The following is a 25,410-nucleotide window of genomic DNA, read 5'->3' as shown; positions in this document are numbered from 1 at the left end:
TTTTATTTTTATATACAAAAATAAGCTGGACATGGTGGCAGGCGCCAACAGGGTTTCACCATGTTGGCCAGGCTGGTCTCAAACTCCTGACCTCGTGATTTGCCTGCCCTGGCCTCTCAAAGTGCTGGCATTACAGGAGTGAGCCACCACGCCCAACTGGGGAGTTGTTGTTTTTTAATTTTTTTATAGCCTAATGTTAAAACTACATGGAATAAAAGGATATTAAAACAAGAAAAAAGTGAAAGGTTACAACAGGACAATAAAGATGGAGGAATGCCCTCTGAAAGGTGAGAGGGCTGAGCACGGGACAGGAATGGCTGTTGGCAGGGGCGGGCACTGGCATGTTGCTGGGCGTACTCTAGCATGTCTGGGGGCCACTGGCATGTTTGGGGGAACTAGCGTGTGTGGGGACACCTGGCATGTTGCCTGGGGACACTGATGTGTGGACACTGGCATGTGTGGGGGGGACAATGGCATGTTGTGTGGGGACATTGGCATGTGTCGGGTGACGATGGCATGTGTGGGGACGCTGGCATGTTGTGGGGGGGAGACACTGGCATATGGGGGACACTGGCATGTTATGTGTGGGGACACTGGCATGTTGTGTGGGGACACTGGTGCATGTGGAGGGAAAATGACGCGTGGGGACACTGGCATGTGTGTGGGGACACTGGCGTGTTGTGTGGGGACCCTGGCATGTGGGGGGGCACTGGTGTGGGGGGCACTGTCCTATTGTGGGGGGCGCTGATGTATGGATACACTGGCCGGGCTGGAGAGGCACATTCTACCTGCTCCTTCCTTCCTCTATTGTGTTCCCTTTAGTTCCCATGTGACTTTCTGGACTGTGGGAGAAAGCAGTTTTCCAAGGGATCCCACAGGTGGCGTTCCTGATGAGGCTCTGTTCACGTTTTCAGCCCACAAGTCAACATGGGTTCTGTTACACGTTGCCCCTCAGGACAAAACCTGCCGCCCAGCATTTAAGCACTTACCTACCATAAGGGGCACAGCAGGCATCACCGAGGAGGAGCCGGGATCCACAGCCTCTGCTAGACCCCGAGGGCCCTCGTGCCAGGTGCTTCAGTAAGAAAGCCAATTTCACAGAATTACAGACCATTTCCTCAAACCTGACTGCCAGCCTCCAAACTTAACACTCTCACAGAGGAGGGCCTATTCTCTTCTCAGCTGGAAAGAGGACAGAGGAATGCCTCCAATCACCTCAACTTCTAGGTGTCCGTCCCTCGGGCCAAGTCAGCAGGTGGAGGTTTACCACCCAAACTCAGAACCAGACCCCAACAGGGGTGGAGCCCTCAGGAGCCTCAGGCACACCCTAAGCACTACTAGAGAAAACCTAGAAAGGTGGGCAGGGGGAGTCCGTGGTGATTAGCATAAGGGAGGAAACAGTGCCCTTGGTTAAACAGCACTGCAGGCTGTCTACGTGGGGACAGATGGGTTTGCTACCCTCAGAATGATTTTACAAGAACAGCCTGCCCCTGGAGCCTGAGTCCAAAACTAAACAGCCAACAGGGAAGTGTACGGACTGTGAACAGTGGCTTCACCCTGTGGGCCACAGACTGACCCACAAGGGACCACAGGTTTTTTGCAAGGGGTCCATGATTTCACCTAACAAGCACTGTCTACAAACAGATGGTCTTATACAACTATTCTTCAAATAAATGGAGATCTGCTGTGCCTGATGTAGTGTTACTCAGTTGTAAATGTTTCTGGGTAGTTGCTTTTTGTCCCTGCATATTTTTTAATTTTTCTTATTATTTTTAGAGATAGGGTCTCACTCAGTTGTTATCCAGGCTGGAGTGCAGTGGTGTGATCCTGGCTCACTGCAACCTCAAACTCCTGGGCTCAAGCCATCCTCCCGCCTCACCCTTCCGAGTAGCGGTGGCCTGTGCACAGGCACGGGCCACCCCGCACAGCTGATTTTTTTCAACTGTTTTGTGGGAATGGGGGCAGGGCGCTCATTATGTCACCCAAGCTGATCTTGAACTCCTGGGCTCAAGAGATCCTCCCACCTCAGCCTCCCGTAAAGTGATGACAGGTGTGAGCACCGCACCCACGCATTGCGCATTTGTTCTAATCCCTGAACAACGAAAGCACCGTGACCATGTAGGGCAGGCGTCCCCAAACTGCGGCCCCCCGCCACACTTCAGGAAGGGGCACCTCTCTCATTGGTGGTCAGTGAGAGGAGCACAGTATGTGGCGGCCCTCCAACCATCTGAGGGACAGTGAACTGGCCCCCTGTGTAAAAAGTTTGGGGACGCCTGATGTAGTGTCTGCAAGGTTTTTAATGTTCAAGAGGGTGTCCATCTTGAAAGCGGTAAAGGAATTAACATATTTAGGTCCACTAATAGGGAACAGGAGAAAGAAATTCCAGCACAGCACAGGGGTCAGGAGACTACGGCCCGCACCTGTCGCTGGAGAGCTTCCCAGAGCCAGCCTTGCAGTGGTTGCCATGCTGCTGACAGCTGCTCCGCAGAATCGCTGGACCAAGACCACGGTCCAGGAAGCTTTAAATGGCCACTCTGTGGCCCTCTACAGAAGAGTCTGCCCACTCTCCATACGGCACATTCTGAAATACACTGCATGATACTGAATAGTGAAGAAAAGAAAGGAAGGGACCTGCAACTACCAAATAAAATAAACTGTATGTACGAGTAGGGAAAGGGGTTCAAGAAATCATGAGAATGTCTCATTGTAAACTCTGCTGCCTTCTGAGGCCAGCAGGCCCCGCTCGCTTGGTTTCGCTGGGCTCCAGTGAGAAAGGAATTTGAGTTCTTGGGAAGGACGGACCCCTGGGAGGGCAAACAGGACTCTGGGCAACAGTGTCTAGGCAGCGACCCCGGAACGGGCCTGAACAGAACAAGCAGCCCCACGGTTACGGGGGTGGCACCCTCAGAAGTTCCCCGAGAGCTGTGCAGGAAGCGTCCCCTCCTCCCCACCCCGGATCTGAGTGGGCTCAAAACTCAAAGAATAAGAACAGAGGCCAAACCACCACCATGGTCTGCCATCAGCTGATGTACACTGAAGCCCAGAATCAAGCAGACAGGCCCACCAAGGCCCAGCTGTGAGGGCGGGCCAGCTCCCGCGGTGGAGAGGCCTGCCCAGGGAAGATGGCAGAACAAAGCAGAAAGAGCCAAGGGCTGAGCCGGCCATTCTTCCCAAGTTAATAATTAGACAAGCCCCGGCTTGGGCATTTGAAAGTCCAGGAGCATGTTTGGGGGAAACTCCCTCCTCCTGGAATCCCTGTGTCCCCTTGGAGGGCTCTTCAACACCTACCAGTGTGTCCACACAGGGAAGGGCTGGCAGCTGGGCCACCCTGTCAGGGACCCAGAACCGCCTCCCACTGCCCCATCCGCACAGCCCAAAGCCACCCCCCGCCAACCTGCCCCTTAACCCAATGGTATCAAAGCATCTTAAAAGCAGGACCGCTTGACTCCGATGGCTGCTGTGCCAGATAAGAAGCAGGCCCTGCGGTGACAGACCACACACATGGAGTGCGGCTGGCTCCTGGCTCGCTCGCAGTCCGCCTCTCTCCTCACAGCTCAGCACTTCCTTCTGAAGAGCATTAGAGGTACCATGCAGACAGCTGGTCCACCTGCACTCACAGCCCCACAATCCCAGAGCCTGTGCTGCCCCTGCAGACTCCTGCATGTCCTGGGGGCGGCCACCGCCCCAGCCCATGATGGCTGTCTTCAAATTAACTTCTGTTTCTGTGGAAAAGCAAAAGGAAAAGGACTAAGTTCCTAACTGCTGAGTAGAAGCCACTCATCAACTCTAAACTATGGAAATTTAGTCCATCAAACCTTAGTCTAAAATGTGTAAGTCACACCCACCAGAGGAGGTGACTAAACACGCTTCGGTGAAGTCAGGGAAAAGCTGTTTGCAAAGTACGCAGGGTCTCGGCAGATGCCCTGAGAATCTTGAGCTCTTCCGTCCACAGGGATTCCACCAGAGTTAGCTGGTTTATCAGAGCCTCTTTTTCATCCTTCATACGAGACACCTGAAAGTGATGTATTATTTTTGCTGAGGTAAAGCATGGATATATCATAGAATGCACCTTTGACCTGATTTCAAGTGTGCAGCTCAGCGGCATGAAGTACATTTGCACTGTTACAGAACCATCACCACTCTCCAGCTCCAGAACTTCTTCTATCACCCCGAACAGAAACTCTATGACCATCATCAATAACCCCATTCTGCTCTTTAAACTTGAACTGTCTCTATGAGCTTGCCTGTTCTAGGACCCTCAGATAAGTGGAATCACACAGTATTGGTCCTTTTGTGTCTGGCTGATTCCATTTAGCACAATGTTTTCAAGGTTCATTAAAATCACGCTTAAAATCCCAGTCATGTTTTCATACAAAAGAGCTGATTTCTCATTTAACTAAAACATTTACTACATAAAACATCAATAAGAAAAAGGTGCTTGAAGTCATGCAGTCCTTTTTACTTTTTACCTTTTTTACTTTCTACCTTTGAATAAAAGGTATAGGCAAAGATATGGAATCCACCTAAGTATTCATCAACAGACGAATAAAGAAGAAAACGCGGCACATACACACAGTGAAGTACATTCAGCCTTATAAAAGCAGGAAATTTTGTCATGTGTGACAACACAGATGAACCCAGAGGACATGTTGTCACATGGCAATAAGCCAGCACAGAAAGACAAATACTCCATGATCTCACTATATGTGGAATCTAAAACTGTCAAACTCATAGAAGCAGAGAGCAAAATTGTGGTCGCCAAGGCTGAGGAGTTGGAGGGGAAATGGGGAGATGTTGATCAAAAAACATAAAATTTCAGCTGGACCAGAGGAATAATTCAAGAGATCTATTGTACGTCATGGTAACTACAGTTAGAAACAATATATTATGTACCTGAAAATGGCTAAGAGATTTTAAGTGTTCCCACCACAAAAAAAAAATAAGTATATGTGATCATGATATATTAAATAGTTTGATTTAGCCATCCACAATGTATACAAATATATAGAATTTTTACTGACCAATTAATAATAAAGAGGCCAGGTGCCATGGCTCATGCCTGTAATCCCAACACTTGGGAGGCTGAGGTGGGCAAATCACCTGAGGTCAGGAGTTTGAGAGTAGCCTGGCCAACGTGGTAAAACCCCATCTCTACTAAAAATATAAAAATGACCCAGGTGTGGTGGCAGGCGCCTGTAATCTCAGCTACTTGGGAGGCTGAGGCAGGAGAATCACTTGAACCCAGGAGGCAGAGGTTGCAGTGAGCCGAGATCACGCCATTACACTCCAGCCTGGGAGACAGAACAAGACTCTTGTCTCAAAGAAAAAGGAAAAAGAAAGAAAGAAAGAAAAAATTGAGAGAAAAAGCATACGTCCAAAGTTAACAGTCAAAAATAGAGATTACATCAACATTTATTTATTGAAGGCACTGAACAATGCTCTTATCAAATGCACTATCCCCACTAGCATGTACAGAACAAGGAACTGCTTAATCAAGACATTTCTTAAGGATGTAATATTCTAGAAACATACCTTTTGAAGCATAGCAGTAGTCTCTTCGATGAAATAATAGCATATTTTCTGGGCTATATCCAAACTTGTCTTCTCGTTCGTATCTGAAATTACTTCCCCAAGAAGTACTTTTCTCCAGCATGTACTAGAACCAAAAATGTTCCACGACACAATTTTAGCAGACTCTGGAAAAATAGACTTTTACATTTCAATGCAACAAATAAACTCCTTCTATTTCTCCAGAAGCATAAATACAACTCATTCCATAAGCAGATTCCACAAGGACCCATGTCACTTGCAGTCCCTGTGTGGAAGCCAACCAGGTAGTAGGAAAGGAGGAGGAGGAGCTGAGAATAAAAAGCACAGCAGGTGGGTGCGTTCTGCAGGCAAGAACTGAATGTTATCATCATCACAAACCTGTGTCTGACACATGAATGAATGAAGTCCCGTCCCTGGCTATGGGAAGGAAGCAAGAGACAGAACAGGAAAGGGGTCCACAGCCAAGAGGCAGAGGACTAAGGAGCAAAGGGGGAGTATTCCTTCTCTTCGAGTGACAGTCTGTCCAAAACAGTAGCAAACGGGACACAGTTCACAAAGCCAAACGCTCTGTGTCTGGAAGGAATCCACGGCCAAGCCCTCTCTCTGTGCAGGTCATTCCAATGCTCTACTACAAAGGCTCCAGGAAATGGGGCTCAGCTGGCAGGCAGGACCCACTCTGGTGGGTCTGTTGTGGCAGGTGCAAGGGAGCCACAGCAGGATGCGGGGCAGAGGTGGCAGCACCAGATCCAGACACCAGGAATGAGAACCACTGGGAGAAAGAGGATGGAGGGCCGGATTCTGAACACTGAGAATCTGGCAGTGGAAGTGGCTTCAACAGGAAGGAACGATGGCTGCTGTGGAAGTCAACAGGAGCCCATTAGAAGCCAGAACTGCTGGCAAGACACAGCAAGGAATAGACTCAGAAGTCTTCAGTTCTAGAGATGACAGGTGAAAAGCTCAGGAAATCGATGAGGTCTCAGAAAAGAAAAAAAGGAAAGTACTGAGTGTCAGGCACAGTGTTCGTGAATAACCATTATCTAATTTACTCTCCACAATTACCAAGCAAAGAAAGCACAATTATCCCCACATTAGACTCAAAGAAATAGAATCAGGAAAGTTGGAGAACTCACCCTAAGTGACAGAGCCAATGAGAGAGAAAAAAACTGCAGATATGTATGTATCAGGCAGAGGCCTAAACATGCTTTTTCTGCCACCCCACTCAGTCAGCAGTAACTCAAGTAACTCAAACGGAAGAAAGGAGGCCTAAGGAAGACCTCTGGGAAACCACCAGCTGTTGTATTTAATTTTAGGCTGAAGCGTCTGAAAGGGACTCATACCTTATCGCCAGAAGTATTTAAAGAAGCTTACATGAGTACACACAAAATAAAAGGTAAGATAAATAATGGCGGAAATCAAAACAAAGGAAGATGAACGGAGAAAAGCCAAGACACAGCAGGAACGGGTCAGTGAGAAACCACACGCCTTCAGGTTCAGTACATTTGGATGGACTTCAGATTTGCCTCTCAGTTTTCCAGCGAACAATAAAAAGAGGGAAACATCAGTTAAAGAAATCACAGGATCTGTAAGATAAAAACACTCCATTTGCTAAGAATAAAAACAAAAACTATGGTGTTGAGATGAGGGAGAAATTTTCCTCCAAAAGTTCCTAGAGAAAAAGAAGGAAGCAACATCAGCTCATCCAGAAGAGCAGGCATCACTGCAGGAGCACCAACTGCTCCAGGCACTGAGCTAAGGGCTGCTTCTGGGCCTCATCTCAGCCAGTCCTCCCAACCGCTCAAGTACAGGCTGCACCATCTTCAAGAAGTTCTCCCTGTGTATCTAGCAGCAGAAGGCTGTAAGCAGCTCTCCCTTCCAGAGGCTCTGGCTGAAGCTGCCCCTGCCCTGGGTCCCGCACAGCTGGATGTGCCGACAGGTGGCTGCGGGAAGCAGGACTGACAGCCAGGCAGGAACATGAGGGACCCTGGCCAGGATGCATGCCCACACTGGGGGCTCCCCGACTCACCTCCCCATGGAAAAGTCCAGGCCTCTCCTTCAGCGGGGCTTTGGGATCTGCCCCAGGGACGGACTGTTGTTAGGAGCTCTTGCTCCTACCTACTCTGAGACTTTCCTCTGAACAGTGCCAAAACCCACACTTTTTAAAGGATTGCAGGTCACCAGGAGGAAAATATGAGTAGAAACCGAAAAATTCTCAGAACCATGTACTCTGATTCTAAACCAGAATTCCAAAATGGTTAAAACTTAGAAATGAAACACTCACTACAGGGACAACGAAAAAGCCACTTTACATAACGAAAAAGCCACTCCAATGCATGGCATTCCTTTCTCCTCCCTGGCTATCCGAATGCAAGCCAAAAACAAACCAACCCTCCAAAGTTATAGCTAGACTGGTGCTACAGCTTAAGACCAATACATGTGAAACTTACAATTTTTCAGCTTCCAGACTTAACAACTTAAGGGCTGTGAGTAACCTCCAAGATGGTCCATCCCATCCGAATGTCAAATTTCTGAAGTAGAAAAACAAATAATGACAAATCTGTCATTTCAGTATTTCATGACCTCACGGCAACTGGCTGAAGAGCCAAACGCCTTTTTAAAGGGGCTGCTAAATGTCATGTAACCTGCAATCTTGGTCAAAGGACAAGAGAAAATCAGTCTGCAAATACTTAAGAAGAAAGCTTAAGTAACAGAAAATTCTCTCCATTTTTGTTGAAGAGTAAATGGCTCTTTTCCAAGAATTACAGTAAGAAGCTTGAACGTGGATGAGGGGCCTCAGGCAGGGCACATGCGCAGGAGTTCCCAGTGAGAGAAACGCTGAAGAACTGGAAGTACTCTGGGCATCACACAGATGGCAGCCACCACCACTAGGCTGCTCTCATACCATGGCTGGGTCTTTTAAAACTTAATTTCATTCAGAAAAGAAAATCCAAAAGGGAGAGCCTTGAACCCTGTTTAACCCACTAGGCATGGAATCACCCAGCTACCCACCTACTCCAAGAGCCTGCATCATGTTGCTAGGTGCCTGGGCTCTCTTGAGGGCCTGCCTGGCCTTCCCACGTGACCACAGCATAGACAGACTCACCCTGGGCCACCCATCAACACATCCAAGTTCTCTTTTGGTACCATAATTTAATATTTCCAGCTTGTACCTTATGTCCCTAAATAAGTTTCTTTCAAGTGTCTTACACTCCTTATGTCCTCTACAACATCAAACACAGTTTTACTACACACAGTAAGTGCTCAATACCTACTCATCATCTGATACAGGGTCAGGAGGTGTCTCATCCCTATGGAAACCTTAACCCCAGATTTTCCATAAAAATTTCCTAAAGGAATAATTTTGAGAGGGAAAGAGAAACACTTACTCTATATAGCCATGATCCTTTAAGATGGAAATCTTTTTGTCCATCTGTTTATCTGTTGATGGAAGATATTTAACAAGTATTTCTAAATTTAAAAAAGAAAAAACAGACTGAGAATTAGGGCGTAAATTTGGACAAAAGTATGTCTCCCTTCCCTTCACTTCCCTTCAATTCACTTCCTTTCCCCTTAGCAATCCAGACACATAAACAGTTCTACCTAATTCACAATCCAGACATGCATAAACAGTTCAACCTAATTCACACAAAAGAAGTCTACTCTTCAAGTCCAATTCCGTCGTATCACTACTGAGTCCCTGAAAAGCTGTAAGAATTCCGAGGCTGGAGGACTAAGCACACACCACCTCAGCTCGTGCTCCCCCTAAGCAAGTCCACCAAAAACAATCAGGTCATATGACATCAGCATGACTGCTGGAAAATTACAACCAGCAAAAGTAGAGACCTAGAGACCCTGCAAAACATGAGGAAAGCTTTACAATATTGAGCTTTTTCAAAACCAGAATCACAGCAGTCTGGACATTAGTGACTGCAACTACAAAAAGCTTAAAGTAAATATGCACAAATTAGGCTATTTGGAGAAACAGGGCACTGAAGGATTTTTCTATTTTATTTTTAAAAATGTAAAAATAACTAAATATAATTTTTTCTCAAATTAATTTATTCAACAAATGAATATTCCATGGACACCAATATTAAATTTAACAGGACTTTGAAAACATGAGGCCAATCTCAAAGCTGGTTTTCTAGCAGCAAGACCCCGTTTTTGTTTTTCTATTTTTTTTTTTTTTTAAGAAATCACATTATTATTCTGCCTATGAGATGGAGCGGTATCAGCTTGACCAAGTTTCTATTTCCAATCAAACCGATATTAAAAATGCTTCAAATTTTATATATATAACAAATCCCTTGCCATTTTCTCATGGCCTAGAAAACTGCTTCGTTGTTTCAGAAAGGGGGAAAAAAATCAGTCTTCTAAGTACTTTTTTAACACTATATTTGGAATTTTCACACCATAAGTTGAATGGTCAACTTACTATTTTAAAATAATAAAACCGGGCCAACCAGTGTGGCTCCTGCCTGTAATACCAACACGTTGGGAGGCCAAAGCAGGAGGATTTCTTGAGCCCAGGAGTTCAAGACCAGCTTGGGCAACATAACAAGACATTGTCTCTATCATATGAAAAAACAAAACTTAAAAATAATAATAATAAAACCAGGATAGGTGCAGTGGCTCACTCATATAATCCTAGCACTTTGGGAGACTAAGGCAGGTAGATCGCTTGAGGCCAGGAGTTCAAGACTAGCCTGGCCAACATGGCAAAACCCCATCTCTACTAAAAATTCAAAAACTAGCCAGGCGTGGTGGTGTGTGCCTAATTAGTAGTAATCCCAGCTACTCAGGAGGCTAAGGTACAAGAATCGCCTGAACCTGGGAGGCGGAGGTTGCGGTGAGCCAGGATCACGCCACTGCACTCCAGCCTGGGCAACAGAGTGAGACTCTGACTCAAAAATAATAAAACCAATGATGGTGACTAGTTAAGGATCACAAAAGAACATACATGAAATCAAATCTCATCACGGCATCAACCTCCAGAAACAAGGACTATGTAATCGAGTTACCACTGTGATTAGCACAGTGTCTTACCCACAGTAGGTGTTTAATAAATATTCTTTATTTATTGCTCCCTAGTCCTATTCTGTCTTCAGCGACAGTGACAATGTTTCAGTACATTTCCACCCTTTCATATTGTATTTCGGTCCTTAGCAGTTTTCCTTTTCTTCCATTCTATCTTCTGACCCAATGCAATGAAAATTTCTCAATTCTTCTTATCCTAAATATCAATCAAAGCTTTGTTGTTTTTACTTCAGTACTGAAACTACAGTTAGTAAGAGGCTAGGCCTACCTAGAGGAAAATTAGTGATGTCTATGTCAGCCTTAAGGTTTTGATATTTTATGAAAACTGAAAATAAAGACATCTCCAAATGGGGAGAAAAATATATAGTGTTAATGTCAAAAACAAAGTTGATTCCAACCTCTTGAGACATAAACGCAAGCATGAGGATTGTGTGCAGAAACAAATCCATATTCTAGGAACAACCGTTGATTATCGTGAGGGCCGTAACAGATGAACACCTCTTCATGTTTTCTCCAACGCGAAGTCGTTCTAATTTCGTAACAGTGAGTTTCTTCATTAAATGCTGCTTTTACCTACAGAGGAAAATTGTTAAAGGTTTTTCTAAAGTAAGGTGTGAAACTACAAAGCGGATTAAGTTATTGCATAATATTAATGTGAGTCAGGTGCAGTTTTCAAACACTCATCAATAAATGTAACTTCGCCTAGGGAAGATGCCACTTCAGTTTCACCCAGCCCGACTTCACCCCACTGGTGAGGAAGGGAGTCCCACCCAAGGATGGCCACACCCGATGCCCGACACAGCACAGATGAGATTGCCAGCAGTTTACTGGCCACATCCACTCAGATCCGGGGAAAGAGGACATGGTGGTGCCAATAAACGTGATCTGTGAAAAGCTAGAGAGTAAATAGGTTCAGCTTTGCCAGCCCTAGTAGTCTCCGTGGAAGTTGTTGTATTTTTACATCCTTTAAAACTATAAAAACCACTCTTGGCTCAGGGCTCTCGGGCCGCATGTCCGCAGGCTGTAGTCTGTGGCATGCTCTTATTACAGTAGACTATCAAATTATTGGTTTGGCACATAAATGTACAAAGGCCCCATCAAAAATAAAGTCACTGTGCTGGGGACTAAGGACTCCCCATGTCTAGCATCCTATTGCTCTACATGCCCCTGATATTATTTCATCAACATCAACCACAGAAACACTCATCTAATCCCAGCCTCCTTTGCTCTGATTGTTAGAGACACTTCTTTCTACAAAAGTAACAAGCAGACAGGCCCAGAGCTTGTTCCTGGGCTAAGAAAGCAGAGCAGGAACCTCCCTAAGCTCTGCTCTCACATGGAGAGCACGTGAGCTGGCACCTGGGCTCACAAGGCCATCATTGCTCTTCTCATAGTGGAATGTCACGTGAAGGCGACAGCCAGGACACAGATCCCAGACATGCCCCTCCACAGCACACTCCAAATCGGTTACAGGTGAGCTGACTGATGGACTCTTCTCTGCTCTCCAAGCTAGGCCCCTACCCCCGCATGCCCTGCAAATACGCTCATTTCCCAGAAGAGCCACCCAGGAAAAAGGCAGGGGAGGAAGTGATCGATTATTTCCCAGAACCCTTTTCCCACAAATACCCATCCATTCAATAAAGATTTACTTAACACCTGCTATGTGCCAGGCCCTGCCACGAGCACTGAGGTAACAAAGAGGAACAAGACAAAGACCCCATTCTCAAAGATTTCAGAGCTCATTGGGAAAAAGAACAAGTCAGTCAGCGATCAAATCAAAGATAAAAGCTGTGACAGCTATGCCACCTAGTTTAAAAGGGACAGGGCAGGAAAGCAAGCTGGGCTTCAGTCTCAGTCTGGAAGGAGGAACAAGGGAGAATGAAGAAGGAATTTCCCACCGCCTGCTGGGAAAGACCGGACAGGGGCGCAGCCCAGGGCTCTGGAGGCCTTAAGAGCAGAGTGGAGAAATGGGCAGGGAAAGCACTGTAGGAACAGTGGGGTCTGGAAGAACAACTGGAGCATTCCTGACAGCAGGCCAACCCAGCCCAGTCACCTGAAGCTGCCACTACCTCTTCCTGTGGTGTCACCCATCATCTGCAGTGACAGGTTCTAGGCGGTGGAAGCCTTCCTATCCAAATAGAACAGCTGCTCCCTTGTCAGCTTCTCACCTGGACATGTGGGCTATGATTCAGCAGGTCCAGGTACGGAGCGAGTGCACAGGTGTCCGGCTCTGCAGAAAGGCATTCCCGCTGCCTGGGCCTCAGGTACACGGCTCTGGTGTTGACAGTGCACCAAGCCCAGAGTAGGGCACTGTAGCTGAAGATGCTGTCAACAGCCTCCGCAAACAGAGGCTGCAGAGAAGAGAAAAAGTCTCTGGAGGAAGCAAAGAACTCCTGTACATGGGCTCTCTGCTCTTCAGCCTTTGCTTTTAAAGATTTGGGAAGAAGGTTCACCACTTCCGGCTCCAAACAAACAGGGCAGGTATAGGCCTTGGGTAAAATCTCCAGGTAAGGCTTCCAAAGAGATCGGTCCCCAGCATGCTTTTCTGAAACTAAAAAGGTGCACAGAGCCAGCAGGGGAGATGGAGGCGGCTTCCACCTTTGAAAATTAAAAGCCGGTTTAAAGGAGGTACTTTGATTCATAGCACAAAATAAGCTATGCAGTTGGTTTTGCTGCCAAAGGGAATGTGTTCACACTGTCAACACACTCAGTTTACTTAACAGACTCAAAAGAGTTCCTTCCTTCCTTAAGGCTCTTCCTCTCTGGGGAAGCACAGCCCCAATGCTAGCACTCTGAAAGAGCCGTATTTACCCATCAGAAAAACTGACTCACTAAGCCAAGTTCCAGGTTTGTTGCAAGAAATTTCCCTTTGCAAAAAAACCTCTTTGCTTCCAACTTGGTTCTCCAGTTGTAAAGCTTCTGACCTAAGTCCACTGCTCTCACCTGAATAAAGATATAATATCATGGGAAGAACTGAGACCTGCACCTCTGTACACAGAACTAATTTAAATTCTTTAGAATTAAATAATATTTAAAATTCAGCCCCTCAGTGAGATAAGCCATGTTTTAAGTGTGCAACAGCCATTCGGAGCTAGTGGCTACCATACTGGACGATGCAGAAAAAACATCTCTGTCACTGCTGAAAGTTCTATTGGATGGCACTAACCTAGACCAAACCCAAATATGCTCATATACACTCGCTGCAGTTCTAAAGCTTTCATTCCTAACTTTACCTGCTCTATTACAAGTTATATATCACAGTATTTTTGTTTTGCATAATGCCAATAAAAAGATATCATGTTGCCTAAATGTATTTAGAAAACATTTTCATCAATCCTTCGATGTCCAGATTCCTATACTGCCATACAGTCTACTCGAAATGTCAGAATGATTCAGAAAGTGTTATTATGACAGCATCCTTGCCTGACACAGGCCTAAAGACCTATTCACCTTCTTGCAAAAACATGCCAGGCAGAAAAGAACTTACCTAACAGTTAAGGAACAGTAGAGGCCAGGCACAGAGGCTCTTCGCCTACATCTCAGCACTTTGTGAGGCTAAGGCAGGCAGATCACTTGGGGCCAGGAGTTTGAGACCAGCCTGGTCAACAGGGTAAATAAAACCCTGTCTCTACTAAAAATGCAAAAATTAGGTTTGGTGGAGCATGCCCGTAATCACAGCTACTCAGGAGGCTAAGGCGTGAGAATTACTTGAACCTGAGAGGTGGAAGTTGCAGGGAGCCAAGATCACGCCACTGCACTCCAGTCTGGGTGACAGGGTAAGACCCTGTCTCAAAAAAAAAAAGACAGAAAAAGAAAGAAAGGAACGGTATCCTCTTTCAACCCTCATAATTTAGAAATCCCTTCCACTGAGGGCCTCTCTCACTCTGTCCTCAAAATGCCCCAAACAAAGGCCCAGCAGAACGAGAAGACATCTCCCACATCAGCCTCCTCTCTTCTATACCTAAATAAAACTAATTTTTTCATCATGTCAACAGTTCTTCAGAGTTAAAGAAAAACAGGCTGGGCGCGGTGGCTCACACCTATAATCCCAGCACTTTGGGAGGCCGAGGTGGGTGGATCACGAGGTCAAGAGATCGACACCATCCTGGTCAACATGGTAAAACCCCGTCTATACTAAAAATACAAACATTAGCTGGGCATGGTGGTGCAAGCCTGTAGTACCAGCTACTCGGGAGGCTAAGGCAAGAGAATTGCTTGAACCCAGGAGGCAGAGGTTGCAGTGAGCTGAAATCACGCCACTGCACTCCAGCCTGGGTAATAAGAGTGAAACTCTGTCTCAAAAAAAAAAAAAAAAAAACTGAAGTACAATAAGGGTAGAAATAAGAGAGAGTAACTTAAATTTGTCAAGAGCTACTATGATGGAAGAAAACAGGCTACTGAGAGCCGAGGCACTCAGCTGTGACTTACATATGTTATCCCATTTAATCTTTATTTCTTAGTAAGTGATGGATCAGGATTCATACCCACACCCCAGGAAGCCTATCGAAAACCTTAAAAATATGGTTTACAGTGAATTAAGAAGAAACTTTCTAGAACAGCGTAAACTTTTCAAATCATTTCAGGTATTTATCAGCTTTACAAGGGACTGGGTCCTAATGAATTCCATTTCAAATGACATATTTCCCAGTGACAGACTTTAAGGAGAAGCACTCACAGCAGGTAAGCATGCATGTGGTCACTTACTTAGTAATGTACGCCCCTAAGTAGCTTCGAATCACCGTGTCAGTGGTGAGCAGGCAACTCTCCGGCAATGAAATAATCATCTGTCCCTCCTGGTCAAAAGGAAAGTAGAGTTGAGGACGCCTGTGCTTTGGGAAGGACCCATGAGTATGAGTCTTATCAAGTCTTTGATCCCACATCACCTACCAAGAACCCACTCTAACTCAACCAAAAGCCACCAATGAGCCCACCAATGGAGGGGCTCCCAACTCCGAAAGTCAGCCTGCACACGAGGCTGCTCCAATGCCAGGTCCCACAACCCCAACAAACATTAAAGGTTCATTATGTGACTGACGCCCACAAGCGGTCAATCCCGCACCGAACAGAGTGGTAGAAACACTTTAACAATTCAAATTATACTGTTTGTTCACTTCCTTATGCCAGGAAATAGTGCTACCAACAGGAAACAAACAGAAGCTACCCCAAAAAAATGGTATCCAGTGAAATCCAAGTGGCCAGGCGATGATCTGCTCTCTACATAACCCATGCCTATCAGCCTGCCCAACACAGTAAGGATCGAATTCTACCACTTGCAAAAGTATCATTTTCAGTGTCTCCTGAGATAGAACCACAGAAAGAACAATTAGATGTAAAGTAATAGAAAACAGTTTAAATAAAACATAGCACTAAGAAGCTAGATATAAGATTCTCCTTTAATTTTAACTGGCATCTAAGTTGGTTAAAAATCTCAGCCAAGGCCAGGCACAGTGACTCATGCCTGTAATCCCAGCACTTTGGGAGGCCAAGGCGGGTGGGTCATCTGAGGTCAGGAGTTCAAGATCAACCTGGCTAACGTGGTGAAACCCCATCTCTACTAAAACCACAAAAAATAGCTGGGTGTGGCAGTGGGCACCTGTATTCCCAGCTACTCGGGAGGCTGAGGCAGGAGAATTGCTTGAACCCAGGAGGCAGAGGTTGCAGTGAGCCGAGATCGCGCCACTGCACTTTAGCCTGGGCGACAGAGCAAGGCTCAGTCTCAAAACAAAAAAATCTCAGCCAAAAAATCTTCTGGGATCAATTTCTGGTTTCCTCATCTGTAAAGCAAGATTAAGCCGGATGATCACTATAGTTACTTCCCATTCCAACATCCCACGATCTTCTGGTTTGAAAATACTCAGGTAAATCTCTTTATCATCAAAATGCAAACTGCACACTTCACTGTGCATTTCACTATATGTAAAATATGTCTCAATTTTCAAAAAGTTTTGACAAAACAACTGCATTTGAATGTATATGTGAAACAATTGTTTCATGATCCAAACAAAAACTACCTACAGTTACTGCTACATGACATTTCTCACCCACAAACTCTGCTACAGAATAAAGCCAATTACAGCCTTCCTCCAAAAATAAAAATATTGCACAACAATATAAATGTACTTTATACTACTGAACTTCAAAATGGTTAAGATAGTAAGTTTTATGTTACATATATTTTACCACAATTAAAATGTTTAAATGATGAAAACATTAACACAGCATAACAGAATCACAACAATAAAAGATACCATTCTTTAGACATTGGACTTCTTGTATTTGTGATTTTCACCTGTTTAGGAAACACAACCCGAATTCCCTTGCTGACTGCGCCTGCATTTTTAAAAAATTATACTTTCTTTTAATATTTTTAAAACTTTCATTTTTAACACAACATTTTCAACAATTAAAATTATTTTTGGGCCAGGCACAGTGGCTCACGCTTGTAATCCCAAGGTGAGCAGATCACATGAGGTCAGGAGTTCAAAACCAGCCTAGCCAAGGCAGTGACACCCTGTCTCTACTAAAAATACAAAAAAATTAGCTGGGCGTGGTGGTGCATGCCTGTAATCTCAGCTACTCAGGAAGCTGACGCAAGAGAATCACTTGAACCGGGGAGACGGAAGTTGCAGGGAGCCGAGATCATGCCACTGCATTCCAGCCTGGGCGACACAGCAAGACTGTATGTCTCAAAAAAAAAAAAATTACTTTTTATCTACTTAAAAAAAAAAAAGACACTATTCCTTAGGCTAAACATATGTACACATCTGAGTGAACGTTTTAAATAAATTAAAGAATTAAAAATAAGGCAATTTTTAAATAAAAGAAGAAATTAATTTCTAGCTTTACATAAAATTGTGTATTACAGATCCTTTAAAATAGCATTGGAAGAATAAAAGAAACCTTGGAGATCCTCATTTACTTCCTCACTTTGTAGGTGAGGAAACGGAAGCCAAGGGGATGAGAGGTCTCGTGCTAGGGCCCCCAGGCAGCTGAAGGCAGGCAGCTGAAGGCAACTGCGGCCCAAGCCTGAGGCCTCGCCCTCCCCAACTCTGGCTTCTACCTGCCACACCATGGCTGCCTCACAGACAGCAGCAGCTCCCTTAGCACACTGAAAACATGATCTGACATGTAACATGTGTTGTGGCAGAAACTGCTAGCTGCCTATCCCAACATGCCTTCTCTCCCCCTCCTCACTAACAGAATCCTACTTAGAGAGCACACAGCCGGGGAAAGGCCAGCAGGTCTCTCCTCCCTTGCAGCTGGCTAGGGCTGTGTACCTAATCGATATCCAAGGACGCAGGGAAGGGAGTTTCCTTAAAGGGAGGAAGCCTGCCCTTCCTCACCGCCTTGCTCTCTCCTGCTGCTCAGGTTCCAAGACCCACACCCTGACCTGCAGGTGCAGTTCCCTTAAACACGAGAGAGCTAGAAGGAGCTGGGGCCTTTGCGGGCCAGACGACAGTCCCACCAGCCCGGGTCAGCCTACCCCAAGCTTGTCTCTCTGGGTGAGAACAGAATAAATTTCCATGCTGCTTACATACCTCCGCTTTGGGCTTGTCTTATATTGCAACAAACTTAATCCTGGTTGATAGAACCATATTCAAACATATCTATTAGGTAAGTAAGAAATGACTGTATGTCTGAAATATTTCTAATCCACTTTGTTTGAACCACAAAAACAAAGCAGCAAAGTCTACATTGGGTTTCAAGGATAAAAGAAAAGTTGTCACCTGCAGGGATGTTTGGCTCATCAGCCCTCTTCCTGTACCTAGGAAAGCGAAGAAAGAAAAACAAATAAATCCCACTATCCCTTCAAGACCATTACGGGGAAAAAAAAAAAATGTGAACCTCAAAATTACCCAAGACTGAAGCTGGATGTCTCTCAGCCTTTGATTCCCAGGGAAAACAGGGAGTCAGAAAGCTATTCCAGAAAACGCCCTGACCTCCAGTGAGGTATAATCCTTGAAGGGCAATGTCAGCTTCAGAGGTGAGACCTAAAGACCACCACCATGGACTTTATACAGACCTACTGCTGGGCCTCTTGCAGGAAGCTTTGAGCGGAACTTTCTCCCCTGGGGCCTACCAGCTAATGAGGGGCTACTCCCAAAGCCCAGTCAACCTCCGAAGCTAGAGCCCCAGGCTCTTACCCCATTGCCAGACTCAGCTCTCCGGAGTAAAGACCTTGAGACCCCTCTGATTGACCAGCTAGCCACTAAACCCCACTCAAGTCCCCATAAAGCCTGCAGACATCCTCCCCTCTCTGATCAGGTAATCCATGAGATAGGCTCTGCAGGACCTGTTGAGCTCAGCTGGGTAGGTCAGATCCAGCTGTTCCCTGTGAGCCAAGATTCTGGCTGGAGCACAGTCACCACAGTAACCTCAGCAGCTGGATTAATGTCCCACCAACTTCCAGAAGTTTCTCCCTCCATGCCTAAGCTTCTGTTCCTGGAACAGGCAGATGAACATTGAAAGGATGCTCAGATGACAGCTTTCTGGCAGGCATAGGGATTACATGACCATATGAGGCCTAGAGTAGTCATGTCTCCAATTCATAATTCTTCACCTTTCCTCTCTTAGCTGGGAGAAAAAATAATTCAGCCAAGTCAATGCAGGACTACTGGGAGCTCCTGGCTCAGGGTGGGAATTCCTGCCTCAAGTCTCCCATCAGTTTCCCGGCAAGTTGGATTTGATGAGTCCCAATTTATCTCCCCTCCCAGGAGGACACTGTCTGCTCATACAGCTGGTTCTAGTGCTAAGAACTTATTTTACTGATTTTGTGCACCCCATCGTGGAGTTAATCATCCCTGTGGGCCAGAACTCCTCCTAGAATCAGTTACTAACAGGAGGATTTTCTTCTACATGGTTATCCTTCCAAAAACTTATGTGCTAATAAGTGAAAATTTCTCTCTAAATATATATATGAACAAAACCTGGCCTCTGGAATACATCAAGCAGATCCTTTACCTATATTTCTATGAAAGATAGTGTTTAATATCAAAAAAATAGTAACCTACACGAACTTTCATTTTTATATTGGATAAACTAGGCAAAGTAGAAGTGGCCATCAGGAGCTCGTAAGAGTAAAGCTTATTTACAAATGTCCTAAAGCCTCAAAATTTCCACTGCCATAAATCTACATGGGAGGCCCAGACCTGGCTAGCGCTTTTGGTGGTAAAAGGAAATGCTGTCAGTTCCCAAGGTAGAAAAGAAGAGAGCGTCTGCAGATGGAATCCCACATAGGAGATTTCCTGTGCCCCTCCACAAACTAAGATTAAGTCCCCAGAATTTTGTACATTTTGACAAAAGCCCAAAAATGTTACCTCCTATCATACACTGATTAAGAGCTAAAAAATATATGAAGGTTCCATATACAGAAGGTTCCTTGACCCCAGAACCGTGAAGCACTGGCACGGATCACTGGTAAATCACTGCGCTTCAGCACCTGCGTGGCCCTGAGTCTGGGGTTGGGGCCAGGGCAGATCGTTCTCACTTTTAAAAATGGGAACTCTTTACTGCTCCAAATTATAGAGAGATGGACCTATTCTCAAGTATTCCACCTAAACCATTTGCTGATTCCTGCTTGATGATTGTAAACCCATCCTTCCTAGGGCAAATGACACCTGAGAAGTGGGCAGGCCTTAGACACGGCAAGCCTATGCTGACACTACTCACTCGCCTGATCGTCTGGGGAAGAACTCCATTCAGTAACATCAAAGAGTGTGGCTTTTACTGATCATCTTTGACACATAAAAATAGTAAGTCAAGCATTATGCTAGAGGAGGACAATATGGTTCATGACCATCAACTAGAAGGGGCCCTTTAGAAAATGGCTCAAATCAAGCATTTTAGTTCAAAGTCATCATGTGTAACTGACCCACGGAGAACAACTTTACACACATCACCTCACTCAGCAAGGGACACACATGGGAAATCATTTGCCTGGGCGGGGCTATATGAGGAAGTTAATTTGCTCCAAGTTCAATTACCTAATGGGTACCTGAGTAATAATTCTAATGGCCAAGGGGAGCATTCTGTGGCGTGCTTTAACGTTTCTGTAAGGTGAAATGTCAACAGCCTGCCCTGTGATGTAGAACTTTGGAGCCCTAATTGCACCATTATCTCTGCGCGACAGCAGACTCCAAATCCTTTTAAAGAGCATCTTGGTCCTCCCTGCGGCTGTCTCCTGCCCCCCTGTGGGAAGAGTGGAGTGGCCATCTATGCAGACACACGCCCACAGCAAGCTGTCCAACTTCTGTGAAAGAATGTTCCAGAAGAAAATGCTTTGTGTTTGGTTTTTGTTAGTTTTTTGAGACAAGGTCTCACTCTATCACCCAAGCTGGAGTGCAGGGGCATCATCATGGCTCTCTGCAGCCTCAACTTCCCAGGCTCAAGCAGTCGTCCCAGCTCAGCCTCTAGAGTAGCTGGGACTACAGGGGCATAACAGCACGCCTGGCTGATTTTTATATTTTTAGTAGAGACAGGATTTCATCATGTTGGCCAGGCTGGTCTCAAACTCCTGAGCTCAAGTGATCCGCCTGCCTCAGCCTCCCAAAGTGCTGGATTACAGACATGAGCCACTGCACCTGGTAAAACGTTAACCTAACCTCCACAATAAGTACAAGTTCCAGAAGAGAATGTCAGTCTACCTCATCTCAGTGCTGAAGCCCACTGCTCTGCAATTAACTGGCCACACATGGGGGGCTCCTCCTCCAACCCAAGAGGAGCACAGCTGTAAACATCTGCTGATGCCACCTGTAAGAGTTGCCCCTGCTGTCTACCTGGCTCTCATGTAGGAAAGGGCAGGACAGCTGAAGGAGGGATCTTACCTGGAAAACATGCAGGCACTAAGTTCGAATCTTGAAACTTCCTATCTTTCAACCACTTCCTTAGCTCTATAAATTCAGCCTTGTAGCTCTCATTCACTATCAGGCAAGCAGAGAACAAATGGTGTTTAAAACCACTATATAATTGGATCTCCATTTTAACAGAACACATCTGATGAACTGTATAGACAGACTTATACAAAGATAAGCACTGCCATATCTAACCATAGCAAAGGTACAATACAAATACAGTATTGGCCAGGTACAGTGGCTCACAGCATTTGGGAGGCAAAGGCAGGAGGACTGCTTGAGGCCAGGAGTTTGAGACGAGCCTGGCCAACATAGAAAGACCCTATCTCTAAAAAAAGAAAAAAGAAAAATACAGTATTATAACTGATAGGACCACCACTGTATATGTAATCCATCAACCGAAACATCCTTATGCAACATATGACTATATTCATTCAGTGTAATCCTAATCAAAATTCAAGCAGGCTTTTGTATAGGAATTAACAAGCTGATCCCAAAAATCATATGGAAATACGAAAAGCCTAGAATAGCCACAATGTCTTTGAAAGACTTGATTTTAAAACTATAAACTAGAGGAATCAAATTAGTGTGATATTGTCAACACAGACAAACAGGTCAGTGGAACAGGACAGAAAATAGGAAGAGACCCATACATACATGACAACTGATTTTTGACAAGGTGCAAAGGCAATTCACTGGAAAAAGGCAGTCTCTTTAATAAATGATCAAACAACTATTGATCTCCATAAGCAAAAAAAAAAAAAAAAAAAAAAAAGGCGGGGGAACTTATCCTGTACCATACCCAGTTGCATTTACATAGGACTTTCCAGACAGCTAAGCACTTTTGTACTGAACAAGATACAATATCTTCTTCAGATTGGGTTACCTTGAATTTGAAATGATAAATTTATATCCAAACATTGCTATCCTGCAGGTAGCTGAAGGTCAAGACCAGAAAAAGAAACTTGGAGTCATTCCCAGAGAAGACAGCTGAAAACAATGAGTTAGATATCTTCACATTCCCACCAGGATCTAAAAAAACATAAGGGCACCATTCAAAAGATTGCTATTTAAGAAATATTGTCTTTGGGCTGGGCACAGTGGCTCACACCTGTCATCAATGCTTTGGGAGGCCAAGGCAGGAGGACCACTTGAGCCCAGGAGTTCAAGACCAGGCTGGGCAACATAGTGAGACCCTGTGGCTAAAAAAAAATTTTAAAAAACAGTAGCCTGGTGCAGTGGCATGTATTTGTAATCCCAGGTACTTGGGAGGCTGAGGCAGGAAGGAGGCTAAGCCAGGAGGATCACTCGAGCCTGGGAGTTCAAGGCTGTAGAGAGCCATGATCACACCACTGCACTCTAAAAAAGATTCTCTTTGAACACTGTGTGCCTTTAAGAAAAGCTATGTGTTAGGCTGCGCACAGTGGCTCATGCCTGTAATCCCAGCACTTTGGGAGGCCAAGGCAGGAAGATCACCTGAGGTCAGGAGTTCAAGACCAGACTGGCCAACATGGTGAAATCCTATCTCTAGGATTTTGAATCAAATTTTTGAAATTTTAAATTTTTGAATTTTTGTTAGGATTAACAAATTTTAATCCTAACAAAAATTAGCTGAGCGTGGTGGTGCATACCCGTAGTCCCAGCTACTTCAGAGGCTGAGGCAGGAGAATCACTTGAACCCGAGAAGCGGAGGTTGCAGCGAGCAGAGATCATACCACTGCACTTCAGCCTGGGCGACAGAGCAAAACTCAGGCCCAGAAAAAAAAAAGCTATGTGTATGAACAAACAAGCAATCACAAAAGGATTTCTTTTTTCATCACTGGCACTAAAAGAAAAACTGTACCTCCTCTTGATTCAGCACTCCTGCAGAGTTTTCGTCTTCTGATGCGGCTTGTTCTTCCTTTTCCTTTCTGCATGATAAAACTGTAGTTTCTTCTTTTGGAAACACAGTTCTAGTTCTTAAAAAAGGATAAAACTGTAACTTCTGTGGAGATGCTCAATCTAAAATTTAAAAAAACCTTTGTTTTTCCAGTTATATGATGCTCACTGTTCTTTGTACCTTTAAACAAATGTGTACTTTGGTATACTGATTCTCTCAAGTGTTTTTCTACATAAAAGATTTATACTGTGAGCTAAATCATGATCCCTACAGTAACAAAATTCCCATTATATCAGTCCCTCTAAAACAGTTTAATCTTCAGCCCTACTAACTACAGCTTAATCTACTAAAAATACAAAAAATCAGCTGGGTGTGGTGGCACGCTCCTGTAATCCCAGCTACTGAGGAGGCCGAGGCAGGAGAATCGCTTGAACCTGGGAGGTGAAGGTTGCAGTGAGCTGTGATCACACCACTTCACTCCAGCCTGCGTGACAGAGCGAGACTCCGTCTCAACAAATAATTACGTAAGTAAAAATAAAAACAAAAAAAGGGCCGGTCGCGGTGGCTCACACCTGCAATCTCAGCACTTTGGGAGGCCAAGGAGAGTGGATCACCTGAGGTCAAGAATTCAAGACCAGCCTGGCCAAAATGGTGAAACCCCGACTCTACTAAAAACACTAAAATTAGCTGGGCGTGGTGGCGCGCACCTGTAATCCCAGCTACTCTGGAGGCTGAGGCAGGAGAATCACTTGAAACCAGGAGGCGGAGGTTGCAGCGAGCCAAGATCGCACCACTGTACTCCAGCCTGGGCGACAGAGGGAGACTCAAAAATAAATAAATAAAAATGAAATAAATCTACTCCTAAAACGTAAGAGGGCAGAAATGAATAAGAGACAAGAACTCCAGGCAGTATTAAAACCGCACTTCGGCAGTTTAAGCAAGGTTCATTACTTGACTTCTTGAAAGTCGGCGAGTTCGGCTCCGGGGCCCAGCGCTCCGTCCGCAGACGGCGCCGGGAAGTTCCCCCAAGAGTCCCGGGCCCTCGCGAGAGCTGTCCACCAGCACCCTGCTAAGAACCACGCGGAGACGTGTGGCCGCCACAGACGCGGGCACCGTCCTCGACCCCACAGTCAAACTCTAGCCGAGGCCGCCCTGCACTCCGACACACACCGCTCCCGCCGCCACAGGACCCCCGGGCCTCAGGCTCCTTAGCGTTCCGCAGCGCCTTGGAGCAATGTGCGCTGAGTGAACGATTCCACACGATGAGTGGTTACTGCAGCGCACACGATAACGCCCGCCGTGGAAGGGACCTGCGACCTGAAGTCAGTTCTTCTTACGCTAATGAATGAAAGACCAAGGAACGCTCCAGGGCGACTCTGCACCGGTTACCCCGGCAACCAGAGGCCCGACCCGGAAGTCCTACCGGCTCACCTAGGCGTCGGCGACCGCCCCCAAGATGGCGGCTGCAGTGGGCGGGCCCAAGGCACGTGGAAACAGCAAGCAGCCCTAAATGAACGCAAGTTAAGGTTACGAGCCAGAGCTGCAGAGGGAGAGGCTGAAGGCCGTCGCAACCGCCTCGCGTCTTAAGCAATCCAAGTCGCCAGTCTGCCGGGCCCACCTCTTCCGCCGCGGGCTGCTGCTTCCGGCTCGCGCGTGCGCAGTTTCGGCGGCCTCGCCGCCAACGCCCAATCCCAGCGGGTTCGAGATCCGCGCCGGGAAACATCTATTTAGATGTGACAGCTAAACGCAATGCGGGACACTGAAGAGGACCCTGGAATAGAAGGGCACGTTAGGAGGAAAGGTAGTGAAATCCAAATAAAGCATGGAGCTTGGTTAGTAGTACTGTTACAGTCATGGTTGCCAGTTGTGACAAATGTACCATAGTAGTAAGATGTTGCTTTGGGGAGAAACTGGGTAAGAGATATACAGGAATTCTCTGTACTACATTTGCAACTTTTCAGTATATCAAGCTATTCTGAAATTTAAAGTTTATTTTTTAAAAAGGGGCGGGGGGGCTAGAAATACATGTATACAGATTTGGAATTGTTAAAAGATAAACTTTGGTACATTAAAATGTTAAAGATTGGCCGGGCGCGG

At 45.7% G+C, this 25,410-nt stretch overlaps 1 protein-coding gene across 10 annotated transcripts; it reads right to left on the bottom strand.

The window, feature by feature from the left end:
* Window positions 1-2,640: 2,640 nt before the first annotated feature.
* On the bottom strand, window positions 2,641-24,917 carry SETD4 (SET domain containing 4). Of its 10 annotated transcripts, none has more exons than XM_074389302.1 (12): window positions 24,745-24,917; window positions 23,278-23,392; window positions 21,408-21,503; window positions 18,312-18,349; window positions 15,289-15,377; window positions 12,753-13,182; window positions 10,983-11,157; window positions 8,934-9,015; window positions 7,995-8,075; window positions 5,533-5,656; window positions 3,846-4,012; window positions 2,641-3,722 (listed from the first exon to the last, which is right to left on the bottom strand). In XM_074389302.1, exons 2-11 carry the CDS (start codon window positions 23,348-23,350, stop codon window positions 3,878-3,880), a joined length of 1,323 nt encoding a protein of 440 aa, XP_074245403.1. In that variant the 5' UTR covers window positions 23,351-23,392; window positions 24,745-24,917; the 3' UTR covers window positions 2,641-3,722; window positions 3,846-3,877. The 10 variants fall into 10 exon arrangements, 9 of the variants coding, with proteins under 9 accessions (XP_074245403.1, XP_010336592.2, XP_074245407.1 ...); XM_010338290.3 differs by having other exon boundaries at window positions 23,278-23,435; window positions 24,745-24,916; XR_012514858.1 differs by lacking the exon at window positions 24,745-24,917 and having other exon boundaries at window positions 3,816-4,012; window positions 23,278-24,734.
* Window positions 24,918-25,410: the final 493 nt, after the last annotated feature.

This window comes from Saimiri boliviensis, chromosome 18, assembly GCF_048565385.1.
Source record: "Saimiri boliviensis isolate mSaiBol1 chromosome 18, mSaiBol1.pri, whole genome shotgun sequence".
Classification (NCBI taxonomy): domain Eukaryota; kingdom Metazoa; phylum Chordata; class Mammalia; order Primates; family Cebidae; genus Saimiri; species Saimiri boliviensis.
The sequence above is the reverse complement of the archived record's forward strand: the minus strand, read 5'-3'. Positions and strand labels throughout refer to the sequence as shown.